Raw genomic sequence first — 16190 nt, forward strand, 5'->3', positions numbered from 1 at the left:
TCTTTCCCTTCCATGTAATAGAGAACTCTGGTTGGTTCAATTTCTTATGCCTCATGTGTTATGCGTTATGCAAGAGTCTGTGCTCCCCGCTTAAGTACGGATGTGTAGTGTTGTGTCGACGATAACGGACAATTGGAACGCAACTTGTGCACGAAAGTGTCTAGGGATATTGCAATTGGAAAGCACCATATGTTATGCTGGATTCACACTGGATCTGACGTGCGTCGTACAACATTCTGCAACCAATCAGAAAACAGAATTTTATTTTGTATCGATGATATGAAACAAAATCTTGTTTTCTGATTGGTTGCAGAGAGTCGTACGACGCAAATCGGATGCAGGGTGAATCCAGCATTACCCCCGGGATGAAAAGTGAAAGGTGAAAAATGTGTCCATTAACTTGAATGATTAATGCCCATTTCTACCAATATAGATTAATTTTAATCTCGGTTCAACTTACTCTTCGTCTTTTTCTAATCTTTAGAACTAGAAAAAGACAAAGATTAAGTTGAACCGAGATTAAAGTTGATCTGCGTTGGTGGAAACGGACCTAAAATGTTCACTTTTCACTTTCCATCCCAGAGATAAAGTTTCACGATTGATACCCAGGGCGCACACGTATTGATACGCCATTAAGTAAAGTGTTCCGTTATTGGTCGGATTTGCGGGCCAATAGACGTAGGGCGCGAGCGACAGCGACTGTCCGTTGTCGCAGTTCGCACCGCCACAGGAACGCTCAATAAACGGCGCTAGTGTCTGTCAAGTGTCATAGCCGTTCCCGTCGGTCGACAGTGTTGCGAGACTCGAATCCGGTGATTTAATTAGGAATAACGTACTTCTTTTTTTTAGTAAAATTGTGAAACTTTAAGCAATAATGACCGACAAGAAAGGTAACTATACGCTATAATCGCGCATTACCACTTAGTTGCGTGTAATGTACACTGAGAGAAAGAGGGAAATATACACGCACCCACACGGGCGTACACGACAGACGCGCGTTCATACACATGTACACGACGCATATGACACACGCACGCGCTATACATATACATATACATATACACACGTATACGCTCGTTGAGATAAGCCGTACCTCACCACTTGTCACTTGGCTCGACTAGTCGTTTACCGAGGCGACGTCGTCGATGCGACTCCTGGTGCGAACGGCCTATAACGAGTCATGGCGTCGCTTGCCCTTCGTGCGTTGGGCTCCGGACGCCGGGCAAGGACCGCTCGAATATCTCGCCCGGGTTGACAGGACAAATCAATACCGCGCATCGCACTGAGAATACAAAATGGCCTCCGGAGAGTTGTTCATTCTCTTTCTTACGAATGAGAGGGAGAAAGAGATAGAATGAAAAAAGAATGAAAAAGAGACCAATTTCTCATATTTATATTACAAATTACTTTCCTCGATTCTCTTCGGATTATATTTTCGTAAACCTTTCGATTTTTATCATTGTATTTCTTAATCGGTACTCTGAATCTTCAAATTTTAATTTTTGTGTTTCCAAATTTCTGACATCTTTGCGTTATTGATCCTTCTCGTATTCATGAAATTTTTCGATTTTATACACTTGCAACTTTGTCGATTTACTTGGATTCACAAAGGAAGATGTGTAAAATTACCGGATTTTGACCTTCGATGAAACCTTTTTTATGCATATTTTCTTGTATATTTTGATGTTTTGTATGAATTATTTGCAAACGTTTATTTCAAACTGATTTAATGAGAACATATTGAAAGTTAAGTCGCATTGAAAGTAGCACAATTTCGTTAAAATTTGGTCTTTACGTTACAATTTTCAATATTTTCCATCAGTTTAGCTTGAAATTAATGTTTGCAAATGATTAAGCATATCAAAAAATATGAAAGAATATACGCAAGAAAGGTTTCAGGTTGTTCGAAAAAAAATTTGACCATTTTACTCAATATTCTGAATAATCAATATAATAGGTCGATGTTGATCAAAGCGATAGAATCTTTCTCGTGTAAGCGTGTTTTTTTTCTTTAATGTGTTGAAGCAGACGTTAAGTTTAAGCTAAACTATTAGCAAAATATTGAAAATTGCAAAGATCAGATTTTGACAAAATTGTGCTAGTTTCAATGCAATTTTCAACATGTTCCTGTTAGATCAGTTTGAAATGAACATTTGCAAATAATTCAGCACATTAAGAAATACAAGAAAACATATATAAAAAAAGGTTCAATCATTTAAGCCAAAATTCGATAATTTTATCCTCCTTTGTAAATCTGCGTATCTAAATTTGCTTTTTTTTATAGATAACTGATTCTCTCTCTCTCTCCTTTTCACAATGAAATTCTTGGAATCCCAGTTATTTGCAACTCTCAAATTTTGAAATATTTCTTTTATATAATAGAGCTTCTACATTTTTTATTCCTAAATTCTTGGGCTCTTTGCACTTGAATTATAACTTTTTTTTGGTAAGAAATTTTAATTTCTATTAATATAAAATACTGCATATTAAAATGAGATGTATCATGAATTCTGAGAGCCATAAATTATTAAATTGATAGGTCTTAACTTTTCTTTCTTGTTTAGTTAATATATATTTTTGATCTGATTTAATGAACATACAGTACAAATTATATATATATATATATATATATGTATTAGTACGTTAGATTATATTGATAATGGAGGTTATAGTGAAACTTGAATTTTTTTGCAAATAACACACATAAAGAATCAGAATACGAATTTTCAACTGAATTATTCAACAAAGATTCCAAGGATAGAGATTCATTCTTTTATTCGCGGTTTGTATCAGATTAATTGCGAAGCTCCGGAAGTCATCCCTTTGTATCACTTACAATCAGTAATATTCTTACAGATGTAGGAGCTTGTTACAAAAAGTGAGAATGCGCAAACGCCGTGTATGAGGTGTATGATTTAAAGGATCCCTAGAGCTTAAGAATCAGAATTTATCAAATAGTTCCGTTGTCGCTAACAATCGAACAGACACTGGAGTCGAGGTGTTCACTTGAGCGTCTGTTTTTGTTTGCTCAAGCCGTTCCAGACGTTACGGATACGTTTTTATTCCTTTCGCACGATGGAACGCAATCTGAAACATTCCTGGAATAGCTTCGGCAAAGATTACTTTCTCATGTTAGCGCCGTAAGAACGGTATATACCTCGACGATGCAACATTTCATTACCGAGTCTGGTCCCCAAAGCAGGTGCTGCGCTCCTATATAAAGCGCAGTATCGTAAGGATATGTGTAAAAGTTTAGCCTGTAAGTGGAGAGCTGACACGCGCTCCTTACCATAATGATGATTATTGGTAATGTGAAGATAACACATTATATACTGCTGCGAGTCTGCTACCGTTTATACCTATGGCGATGTAGCAGCTGAGCGGAGGGATAGTGCCTACAGTTTGGCTGTCAATATGTTTGCAGCGGACCATTACAAAGACGATTTGATCCCAGTCAGTAGGTGGAGCTCCGGAGATCGGCGCAGCCTAAGCCACGTATCTAACCTCACCTTACTCTATATATTACCTTAACTCACTACGTGTTTATATACCAACATATATTACGTATACACACACATAAATATATATATTATATATAAATATGTATATCTGTTATGTTGAGGCTAATGTAAAGACATTGATTGCTCTAGCTATTGTTGCTTCTCGTGCACACCTTTGCGTTATAACACAGGACATCTTCGTAAATGACATATCGCTCCAAGTATCTCTGTAGAGAAGCTATTTATTTTTGTTGCATCAAAATAGCATTTTTCAAAATAATGGATAGTATTTTGTAAAATAGCTATTGTATTCTATCGAAAAGATTTAATCTGACAATTTTACCCTTCTTTTAGAATGTCTTAGAAGCAATCGCTTGCTTTCCGTCAGCCTCAATGTACATAAAAATATAGAACGCACCAGGCGTCTTCCGATTTAGAACAGAAAATGCCCCAAATCGCGGATTACGTGACTTCCAATGCGGCCATGTTTACATTTTGAAGTCTCCTCGAAAGATTCGCGTACGTTTCGAATCGGACGGGGGTCCTCCACGATCGCGAGCCAACGACCGATACATTCGTGACTGTTTCTTTCAGTTTACTATTCCGAGAAACGTGGCGAAAAGCGGACAAAGTGCCATTTTGCACGCTTTAAGAATTTAACGAGAAAGAGCGCGCGCACGAAATTCAAATCTATTTCCACTCTCATGGCCGTGGACGTCACGTGACGCGTTCGCGCTGTTCGGTCGGGCGCTTTTGGAAATCGGAGGCGCGGGTCGCTATATATCCAAATCAATATGGCCGTAAGATATTGATATGGGTGTATCAATATTTCGTATACTGGAATTTCGTGATACTGGCTGACTGCTTTATTCTTTTACTCTTTTACTTTTCCTTTTTTTCTTCGTTATTCTACGCCCGATATGCGCGTGCGCGCACATTCGCTCTCCTTTTCCGTTTATCGGCAATGTCGTTGCGTTCAATTGAATCTTATGGCGTACAATTTTTACTGGATCTTGAATTATCGATCAGTAAATTTTTCACCGTGCATGAAACTTAATTGTCATTAATAACGGCAAATTAATTTTAGTCTTTTTTGGTTATTGATGCCAGCGCAGCTCGTTGGTCGAGTCTATCCAAATTGAATTTTTCCGTAATAATAACAAAGTAAAATTTGTAATAGATTGCGCGCGCGCGTGCACGGCGGGCTTCACGGCGGGTGTACACGAATGCTGTATCTAATTGTAAGCTGGGCGTGTATACTTTTGACAATACTTTTGTCCTCTTAGGAACTTGCTAGCTCACTTTTAACAAATAGTGCATGCGTTGCTTTGAACCGCGTCACAAGTTTCCCGAGTATCATAAACGCTACGCGGTACAGTTACAAAGAGCTGAAAGCTAAAATTCAAAAGAAAACTCGTTGTGATCAACTATGTGGAAATTTGTGATAGCGGCTGCATGTCGTAGACACGTGATATATATATATATATAGACGTCGGATATATCATATATCTTTGACTTTCTTCTTCAATGATTGTAGCGTAACCTTAGATTGGTTTCTTCGGTAGCTTGAGAATAGTTTTTAACTTTGAAAGTTGTAGTGAGAGAAGCGGTGAATCACGAAACGTAATCTCACGCCTACCGTCGCGCTGCAAGCTCACTGTTCTCGCGTAGCTGACTTCAGAGAACAAGAGAAAGAGGGGGAGAGAGAGAGAGAGAGGGAGAGAGAGAGAGAAAGAGAGCGAGAAAGGAAAAAAGAAAAGAGATAAAAAGGCAGCTGTACGGCGGGAAAATTCAAAGTGAAATTGCGTTCCATCCTTAACATCCTTCAGTAGGCTTCCGTGCTTCCGTGCAAGTATAAGCTTCGATCTTTCTACGAGTTGTTTATCTCATATCGCTCGCATGCTCAAAAGAACGTTTTTTCTTCAACGGCGGGGAAAGCGCGATCGTCCGCGTCCTCGGGAGAAGGAAAAGGGGGAGGTAAAAAGGAGAATCGGAAGGAGGGACGATCGTGCACCCTCCCGCGCCGTTGTTTGTATAATCGTGCATGTTTTCTTTTCCTTTCAATATGCTGTTTTAATCGGTTCTCACTATTTCGCTTTGGACATTGTTACCTCATCCACGTTCGATCCTCCCTCGTGACGCACCCGTCTCTTTGTCGGCGAGGGCGATCCGGGAGATCGGGCGGACTGGTGTCATTATTTTTTAATTATCGTATTGTGTGATCACCGTAGTTTCGTAGATATTTCGGTATCGCCCTGGAAGACTTGCTCGCGTCCCAGACGGTGAAGATTCCTTTCTTTCACATACCGTCTCGAAAAATCGTTGTATTTTGTATATATTACAACGATATCGCGTTTTTTTTTCTCGTGTATAGTTTCAGATCAATCCACCGGTTGATCGCGGCGAAGTCTCTCAGCGTCGCGATCACTGCATGCGCATGATTGATAGAACTTGTAATCATGTACACTGTTAATAGTGAGCTTAAGCGAAATAGCATTCGTTGATACGCTAATCGATATAATCGACGAAAGTGTTCTCGCTGACGAGAATTCAGGAATTATCGGCAGCGAATGGACAAATCTTGGGAAAACAACAAGATTTATCTCTTGCTTGCATCTACTTGTTTCTTGCATAGCTCCAAAGAGATATTCTTAATCTTGAATTTTCTTCCGACAATTTATCGTACGTTTGAAAATTTTTATATTAAAAAATGTATATCTTTCTCTTTCCTTTTGTATTCTTACAAATGTTTGATATTTTTAATATTTCACTTCACGGATCGGTTTCGTAGAATTCGCAACGTCTATGTTTCCCAGCACGCTTCTGGTGATTCCGCTCGTCTCGAGAACACGTCTTGTTGTCCACGGAAGCATTTCGATGAATCATCGTCCAGCAAAAAAAGCAAGTTTTGAATTGTTCTTTGCCGGTCGTTTAATGTGGACCGGCGAAAACAGAGATAATTGAAGGAAAAAAAAAATTACATAAGTACGAGTATATAGTATCTGGATAGTGTCGAACTGCTCATTGGAACTAATCGAAGAAGTGAAAGAGAAAGAGAGTGTGCGTGTGTGTGGGAGAGAGAAAGAAAAGAGCGATAGACACTTTTAACATTAAGCCGTAAACTAGCATTAATACAATCGGTTGTGATTGATTCGATGATTGTTTGCACCGTGACACATAGACACTTAAATTGTTATTCCTCGAAGGTTGCACGAATATGCGGATGAACCAGCATCCAGAACACCCGCAGAGATTCTTAAACGAATATAGAGTAACAGAACCGAGAGTTTTAATGTGACGATTGTCTTCAATTTCATAATTTTTGTCGAGAAACACAAGTATCAAGAATCATCGAAAGTTGCAATCTATGCAGTTCTGTAGCTATCCTCATTGTCTGAGAACTTTATTTCCTTAAATCTTTAAATTGGAGATGTCTGGATTTTTGAATTTTTATAGCTTCTACACACTAAACGCGGCAAGAATTGGATCGAATTCAACTTTTTCCATGCGAATTCGGAAGATATTTTTTCCAGAAAAGTGAGCGATTGATTAACCGCATCGCATCTTGCCGCGCAAGTATGCAGGAGCCGTTGGATTTCTAGATCTTTGAATTTCCGATTTTTCCTAAATTTTTTCATTTTTCAAGTTCACTCTTGTGTTTCTTTTTTGTTTTATAATTATAAGTATTACAACTGATTTTTCCAGTTTATCATGTTCTTAAATTTTTCAAAATTTTACTGAAGCTTAGCTAATAACTAGTATCTGTAAGTATATCAAAAGTGAAGTATTGCGTTGTACCACCTGTTACAATTTCTCGTGAAATCACGGCAAAAGATGGTCGTGCGAAAATTGTGTTGGATCGCTTGTTTCCGCCATTTCGATCGGCTTTTGATCATATCATGAACAATTTGGTATGAGTTGACATTTATGTTAGAGTACAACATGTCTATGCAGCACCAGCGCAATCGCGCGGACAATATCCAGAGGATAGAAAATTTTCATTTTTCAAATATTTGCTTTTTAACTTTCCAGTAGCTTTATAATTCGTAAAAAAATTCTTTTACATATTTATTTGAAACGATTCTTTTTTTCAACGATTTCGATGAATGTCTTTTGAGAACGTTATTTTATTGATAAAGTCCGAGGCTGTCGAGAGAGAGAACGAAATTATTAAGGGTTTAAAAAAATAAAAATTTCTTAGTAATTTATCTCAAATTCTATATATGCACATTTTTCCTCTCTCCAAAACGTTGCAGCTCAACGTTATTATATTGACGTAGAAATATCCAGAAGGATAATTGGCCTCCCGATGGCGACGGTGCGTGGCGCATGGCGCGGTTTAGATAATTAAAAGAATTAGAGAAAGAAATAGGCGGCCGAACGTCTCGCGACGTCGCGATGCGGCCGGTCGCCAACGTTACTTACTTACTATTACACACGATTCCGAGGAACTTTTAATCATGTTTAACCTTTATCTCTGGATATTTGCAGAAATTTGTGGTTTGCTGAGTCTTGTCACGACTTTTTGAATGTGTGGAGCCCGATATGCATACATAGTCCACCGCTATGTATGCATATATAAATATTATATATATATATATACATAATCATCGTACCACTATACTCATTGTATAAATTACACATTCACCGCCCAAAAAAAAAAGAAAATAGAAAAGAAGAGAAAGAGAGACGTATAGAGACTCTTCTTCTCGGCTCGACTTGTGAAATCGCATCTCGTCATTGCTGGCGATGATGAGAACGGCGATGATGACGAGAACGATGACACGATGATAATGATGATAATGATGATGTTAAAGCGGACTGCCGTTTTCATATCGCGAGTCCTTCGAATACTTGGGCTTGTTTTAACATCACTTTTTGGAGCAACCGTTATCCTTCGTACCTGGCTTTATTTTAGCTCTGTTTTTGTCGTTTTTCTGTTTTTTGAATACGGTCGAGCCTCGGGATTGATCGATTTGCATTTGGATTAATCTTCAACCCTTTATGTTCGAAAACTACACTACTTTTTCAGATATTGCTGGAAATTAAATCTAATATGAATGTAAAGATATAATTGATAAGTAAGAATATAACGGGTTAATGATTCATGAAATGAAACAGATGAATAGATTGTTGATGTTTTGGATAAATCAAACACTTTCGAAAAGAGATGCGAAAAAACAATATCTAAAAATAATACTAAGAATCACAAATCTCAATTTTGATGCAGATTCCAAGTTTGTGAGATCTTCATGTAGCAAAAAGATGAGCTGACTTAAGATAAATAATTAAGATTAAAGCGTCTCAGGCAATAGAATTATTCTAAATTTTATGCGATTTTGAGTGTCAAGCACTCTAAACTGCAAAATGTACCGATCGATATAACGTAGCCTTACCTTCGTATGGATTAAAAAAGCATCTATTTGTTGCAAGAATCCAAGACGTTAATAATTTATCTTAAAGATTGCACATACTTGAACGGATGTTTGTTGACGCCTTATTTACATGGATCCCTCAGGCTCAACCTTTTAGACGAATGTATTTGGCTTCTACCTTGATTGCGTAACGCTATTTGCTTTGAGATCGGTTTCGTATTAAATCTTAGTTTTAGAAGTAAAGGTTGCTCAATGACGAATCATTGTTCGAGAATAATCGTCTGTGAATTTTCTGTGAGCAATGATTTTGAACTTCAACTAACAAAAATTCATAAATTTTCAAAGAACATTCAAACTCATTAAAGTTTTGGTAGTGCATGAATTCTTTCTATTCGGGAAGATTTCTTTATCGAATTATTCTCGAGTGCGATTCGTTTTAACTCCTTGATCGTGGATCCATTTGTGTGGACGATCTATTAGCGATCTCGATGGATCCTCGAATGGGTATGGTCCAAGGTGATCAACTTCTCGAAAAGAAAAAAAGACACTCCAAAAATCGGAAGCAATTCAAATCAAAATTATCAGATCTAAGTTGATAAAATCACTGGCTTTTTTTCTATCACTTTTTAAAATTGTACCTTTATTAATAAATATGGATAAAAATATCCAGGGTACCTATCATAGAACAAGTCGGAATCGATTCCGATCGGAATTATTCAATTATTCCCTAGATTTCTATTGTGTTTTCTAGGGAAAACGGAATAATTCCGTTCGGAATCCATTCCGACATATTTCATGATAGGCACCCTGTTGCGGTATAAGTATATTTTATCTTTTGTTTCTTATTTAAAAAATGTTACTCTACGAAAATTTTTTCTTCCTTTTAACCTTTAAGTAGGTAAGTGGGATGTTCAGAATATCTCAAACAAATTTTATTTTATAATAATATTTTTTAACAGTATGCGTAGAGTTAAATTTACATTATTTTATTTTTATAAGATAGAGGAATGTAAAAATATAAAAATAATTAACTTTAAAACTTTTGGATAACTCTTTTTATTTTCTTTTCCAGAGAACAAGGTTTTTTGGATAACTAGCGTAGAGTACTGTAGCAACCTACTCAAAGGTTAATATCCTCTCATTTTTATTTATATTTATGAAGAAGGATTTACATTTTCAAGGATTTCATGTTTGGAAACAAATTTTTAAATACATGCTAAAATGATAAGCCAAAATGATTAGGAAACATCAGTCGCTTGTGTGGGTACACATTTTCATAAGAAATCAATGCAAAGATTGAGTAGATGTCTTTCGGGATAAGAGGAGTGGTTGGTCATCTTGTAAATGTTTTTATAAAGAAGCCCGTCTGCGCCCCGGCAGTTTACGCCGGGCGAAATAGAGCTCAAGGAAGGCCCCGGGAGCGACAGGCGGGCGCGATATCTTCGGTTATTTCTTTTCACCATTATTTAGTGACTAACATTGTTTGAGCTTTGAATAGTATCTTGATCAAAACGGTGTATGTCATGTGTAAGATATACTTGGGTGTGGGAGTACCACTCTGGAGATCGGCGGCGCATTGGACTATCTCTTCGATGTGGCGAGAACACGTCTTTTATATTATCTTCGGGCACGTTATCCGAGAACGAAACTTATCTCAATGCTATTAATTGTTATAAAACAACTTATAACAATAGTTTGAACTGAAAGTGACTTTCAAAGAATCGTCTGGAAATGAAATGTGAATTGAAACGTGAAATGTCAATTGAACGATGCTGAAAACTACCATCTTAAACTGGTTTTCTTGTACACTTTTTTCAATTATTCATCTTGTTATCACGAATAATATCGCTTAGTTAAACACACATATTTTAATGAGTATCTGAAACTCGAATTGCTGAATTGACTTTGGCTTTTAGCAATTTGTACTATTGTGCTGTAAACTATTAGTATGGATTATATTGATCAAGAAATATCAAATCCCAAGAGAACGTGAATAATTGAAAAATTGAACATTTGCTAAAATCATTTCAAACAGCTACAAACAAGTAGCTGAAAAACAAAAATCAAAAAAATTTAATCGAATTTGTTCGGACCGCTTTGATATTGAGACGATGATGCAGAAAAATGGAATTGGTTTGGAACCACAACGAGGAAGAGAATCCAATCGCGCCCCTAATCTCGACGACGCGCTCTATGCGTGCTCGACGCGGACGGGATTTACGATCTGCCAAGATTATGTGCGGATTCCGTTCTTCGGTGCCGCGTCGGGACGCGGACGGGTTGCGCCGGCACTCGTCCTTTCTGGCAGTGTGGTACCACGTACCATGTTGGCTTAGATCGAACACACACACACATGCTATTCGCGACCTGCGAATTCAGGTAGAGCTGCATTACGTATTACCTTATGTTACAGCGTATCCGGTGGCGCCGCATCCACCGACCGGCTTTGTCCCCGCGCCGACGCAACCCCCGACTTACGGTGGTAAGATAGATTTTAGAAAATCTTATAATACAATTAAAAAATACAAATTTAAATAACAATTTAAAATTGTACGTACTCTCGCAATTGTCACAATAATAAAAGTTGAAGAAAACGGGCTAATGAGAATGAAGCGCTGTATTATCGTTGTGCAATTTGTATGTGTAAATCTTCAATTTATTTGGACGGTTCGACTCACGTTTATACGTATTGCTGAGGATGACTCAAACGTGAGTCGAAATGTCCAAATAAATTGAAGATTTACACATACAAATTGCACAACGATTATAGCGCTTCACCCTCATTAACCCGTTTTCTTCACCTTTTATTATTGTGAAATTTTATAATCTCTTACAAATCTTACAATTAGCGTAATATTGTAATAAGTGGATAATGCGGACAACGTTCGTCGACCGTTTGGATTTTATCTCGTTTCTTTGCCGATTGTTTAAACACACTACTTTATGTTGGCTGCATTGTGTAACCCCGTCAACACAATAGGTGTAGCAAGCCTTAAGCCTTAAGGAATTGAACAATCATAGTTGATTGTTCTTCTGACATTCGACTGTGATTGATCAATTCCTTAAGACTAAGGTTTACTACACCTATTGGGTGCATCCAGATGCGCAACCGTCCACTAAGTATTTAGGGAGCTCTTTCATCTGATTGGTCTATATTTTAGGATTTAACAGAATATGCTGAAATCAGATGAAAGAGCTCCCTGAGTACTCAGCGGACGGTTGCGCATCTGGATGCACCCATGGGTGCATCAAAACAAGCTTTTACATGTCTTTTGTTTGCCTACTTTTTAAAATAATTATCTTTTAGATTGAAGATTCTTTCACGCATTATGAATTTCGTCTTCTTTGATGAAAAGAAATTGATAAGATAAGAGAAACGTGGAATTTGCGAGAAATGAATAGATGCAATCAGAAATTTGGGAGAAATGACGGATTAGAATTGATAATATTTATACGGATGTAATTATTTCTTTTCATTTCGTTTCTTTTGATTATCATTGATCTAGTCTAAATATATTTATCGAACAATATATTTATATTTTTTGACCGCATATTTGAGAAACTCAATTAATACTAGAATGTAACTGCCTATTACGGTCGGAGCTGGATCTTCGTTGCTTTAAATAATTCAATCTTTGAATTACTAATATATACTATATATGTATACTTGCATATATACCATATTGTAGTCTTTTATATTTATCGAATTTTTATATTTTTTCATTTCACTTTTTTGGGCTAATGTTACGTCCTTTAAATCTGTGAAATGAATACATGAACCTGTATTTAGAACACACTAATGATGTTAGCGCGTATTTATAGTTTACATTATATTTACTATAAAATTTCAAAAATAAAAGCATTTATTTGTCAAAAAACGTACCCATTTATGAAAGGCGTGGGCCATGATGTCAGACTTTTGCTAGAACTTAAAGAGAGAAACAGAAAAGGATACGAGAGAAAATTAAGCAAGATCGTTAAAATCTTACGCAAGACGTTTATAAATTCGGATTCAATAACCTAAAATTTATAAGAAACAGTTACTCTGGTTTTAGTTGATTAAAAAAATTTGTTTTATGGTTCTACGTTATCTTCCACTTATTTATCCTTTTATGCTCGTCTTTGATTAGTTCATGATTGATTAATTCAAATAGGTATGAATTCTTGATTAGTAAAGAAAACTATCACTGAGCTTTATTTTCTCGTTGCTGGAATGTAAAATCATCTCAGTTAACTATAAAATTTCCGGTTAAACATAAGATCCATGATCACATTTTATTCATATCCGTTCTGTAAATATGAATTCATCAAAATTATAACAAATTTAATCATTTTAACTGTAATATAACACGTGTGTTTTAACTGTAATATAAAATATAGGAAAAAAATCGTCCTCTAATGTGTATAATTTAATAATATAAGAATAGCCTCACACTTATGCAATCTCTTTCACACCACAATCAGTTTTCTGAATGTATCTCGTACATTGTATAAAGAGTACAATGAATAAGATATGTACGTTACAATATTTGAAGTCCGAATTTACTTTGAATTTGTCTAATATTATGTTTTGCTCTGAAAAATCTTTGCAAATCGCTCTTTTATTCTAAAACAATGTGTTTCTGCAACTTTATTTATAGTCTGTTAGGGAATCTCCTTATAGGAGTAGGTGAAACAGTAGAAAATAACAATATTTCGCATCACACACTGTGCATTTAGTTCTTCCTATAATAATTAGAATTTTAAAAAATTACGTTATTTTTATTCTAATTAGTACTATATATGTATATGGTACTCATAACTATATATATGTATACATACAGTGTTGTGCAGTACCTAAGAACACCTAGGTATTGTAACTAGGTACAAAGGGTATAGCAGGATAAGGAGGCAGGATTGCTACATACTTTTATATAACCTTGATTAACCTTATCTTTTTAAAGTCAACCAAGGTCACCGTCTTCTTTCCCCCTTAAAACCCTACAACTTTTATTTGAAACATTTTTCTCTAAATACTCTGATTTTCAAATATTTGATTGTCAAATCTAAAATGGGACACTCCGTTTATGTTATATAGAATAAATATATGTACATAAATACGTATGTATGTGTATGCACGCACGCGCGCGCACACACATACGCATACACACACAGGATGTCCCCTAATTACTGACACAATACTCGTGTATAGATGTAATTATGTAATGATAGGTATACCGGAAAAACAAAAGGCATAAAGATTTTGATAATATTCATCAACAGTTGCAGGCGCCGCCCCTTATGGAGTATTTCCCAATCAGCCTCAATTGTACGCGACGCAAGGCCCACCGCCGCCGACGTATGATCAAACTCTTACACATCCTATGGTAAGTCACTTGCATTATTTCGTTTCTATTCGAAGAAGAACAATAAATTTCATCAACAAATATCGATTCTCGTTTAGATGTATCAACCAATGTACGGGCAAGGGTACCCTTTACAATATTACCCACCAGGATATCCCTTGCAATATTATCCGCCGTTAGCTGCGACAACAGCATACTATCCTACTATGCAACCCGCCCCTGTAAGACCTACCATTATGGTACCTGTAAGTATCAATATGTATTTCTCTAAAAAAAATTATTTCTAGCGTTTAAAGCATGTCGTTGCACAAACTTAATTTTTTAAAAATATACATTGCTTCAAAAAATCAAAGAATTTACCTATTCTGTCCTCCAAAGATAGACAATTTTCAAGAGAATATAACTTCATAAAAAATTATCATAATGAAATTATCTAAAAAGCATTTTAAAGCTTAAAATCTTTATTTTTCATATCATTAGTATAGATGATTTAAAGAAAAAATTTAGCTCTTTCTATTTGTTTTTTAATATTAAGCACTGAGCGATATTCCATTCGTCTTCTGTCATCAAAGTCAAACAAACGCTTTTTGTTTCAATGTTAAATAATTCAGTGAAGAAAATTGTACAATGCTCAAAAAGTACGTAAATTAAAGATAAAGATTCACTCTTTTGAAAGTTGCTTTTGTGTACAATTTTTAATCTACACTATGGAACCTTGTAGACCAAGAGGTCACTGTAGTGATTTTGTTATCCATAACGACAAGTATGGCAAGTGAGTAACCTTTTATTTTATGTAAAACATAAAAACAATACATATATATTTAAGCCCTGTCGCGGTCGCTTGAAGGGGAGATGGGCTTTCCAAAATGTTGCAGATTTTGATTTTTTTATTGAAAGCGTCAAGCGTTTGAATGTTGTTGCAATCGATAGTTAATACCTTGCAAGATTCGGGCGGACTCCCATACCTCTCAGAAGAGTGCAAGGGATCACCATACTGCGTCAAAGTGGTAAATTTTTTCTGAAAAAAAATCGATAGCGACAAGGTTGAATGTTTGTCTACTTAATTTTGATATTAATTGTCGAGAAATATCATTCCCATACCTTTTGGATGGTCACGAAAGCAGCTATACCTACTCAAATATGAACAATTTTACATGGAATAAGAAAATTGTACGTGTTCAGGTATGACTGTTCTTCGCGTGACCATCCGAAAGGTATGGGAATCATATTTCTCGGTAATTGATATCAAAATTAAGCAATAGATAGAAATTCAAGTTTGTCGCTATAGATTTTTTTTCAGAAAAAATTTACCAATTTGACCCAGTATGATCCCTCGCACTCCTCTGAGGGGTATGGAAGTCCGCCTATCTTGGGGGGAATAAAGGTATTAACTATTAATTGCAACAACATTCAATCTTGACGCCTTCAATAAAAAAATCAAAATCTGCAACATTTTAGAAAGCCCACCTCTTCTTCAAGCGACTGAGCTTAAATATACATATATGTATTATTTTTATGTTTTATATAAAATAAAAGATTATCCACTTCCCATACTTGTCGCTATGGATAACAAAATCACTAGTGGCCTCTTGGTCTATTGACAAAATTCGTAAAAAATTTTGAGATTTGAATTTTTATCTACATATATCCGTGTAAATCCGTAAAAAATCAGTTAGATCATTATTTAAACTACCGATCTGAAAAGTAGAAATTTCAAGTTTTAAAATGCTTTTTTTTGGATCATCTCATTATAATAAATTTTAACAAAGTTACATTCCCTCGAAAATTTTTATATTAAAAGGTAATATAAGTGATCCTTCAATTTTTTGACGTAGTGTATATACAATGTATTTGATTTAGGTGCATATACTCAGTTATTTTTTTAAATAATAAAATTATAAAAAATTTTTCGAATAAAAGTTATTTTGTGATATATATATAATATATATATATATATATATATATTATAA

The 16190-nt window shown here is 35.7% G+C and overlaps 1 protein-coding gene across 2 annotated transcripts in view; it reads left to right on the forward strand.

Moving 5' to 3' along the window:
• Positions 1 to 748: 748 nt before the first annotated feature.
• LOC108767798 (DAZ-associated protein 2) overlaps positions 749 to 16190 on the forward strand; it is an 18938-nt gene continuing 3496 nt past the window's right edge. The window contains exons 1-4 of one of the 2 annotated variants that reach the window (XM_018517851.1): positions 749 to 890; positions 11289 to 11357; positions 14138 to 14241; positions 14319 to 14465. In XM_018517851.1, coding sequence (XP_018373353.1) covers positions 875 to 890; positions 11289 to 11357; positions 14138 to 14241; positions 14319 to 14465 — 336 coding nt within the window. In that variant the 5' untranslated portion in view covers positions 749 to 874. Of the gene's footprint in view, positions 891 to 10768; positions 11358 to 14137; positions 14242 to 14318; positions 14466 to 16190 lie in introns of those variants that run through there. The other variant, XM_018517850.1, reaches the window with a different exon arrangement.

The sequence above is a fragment of the Trachymyrmex cornetzi genome, unplaced genomic scaffold (assembly GCF_001594075.2).
Source record: "Trachymyrmex cornetzi isolate Tcor2-1 unplaced genomic scaffold, Tcor1.1 scaffold726, whole genome shotgun sequence".
Taxonomy (NCBI): Eukaryota; Metazoa; Arthropoda; class Insecta; order Hymenoptera; family Formicidae; genus Trachymyrmex; species Trachymyrmex cornetzi.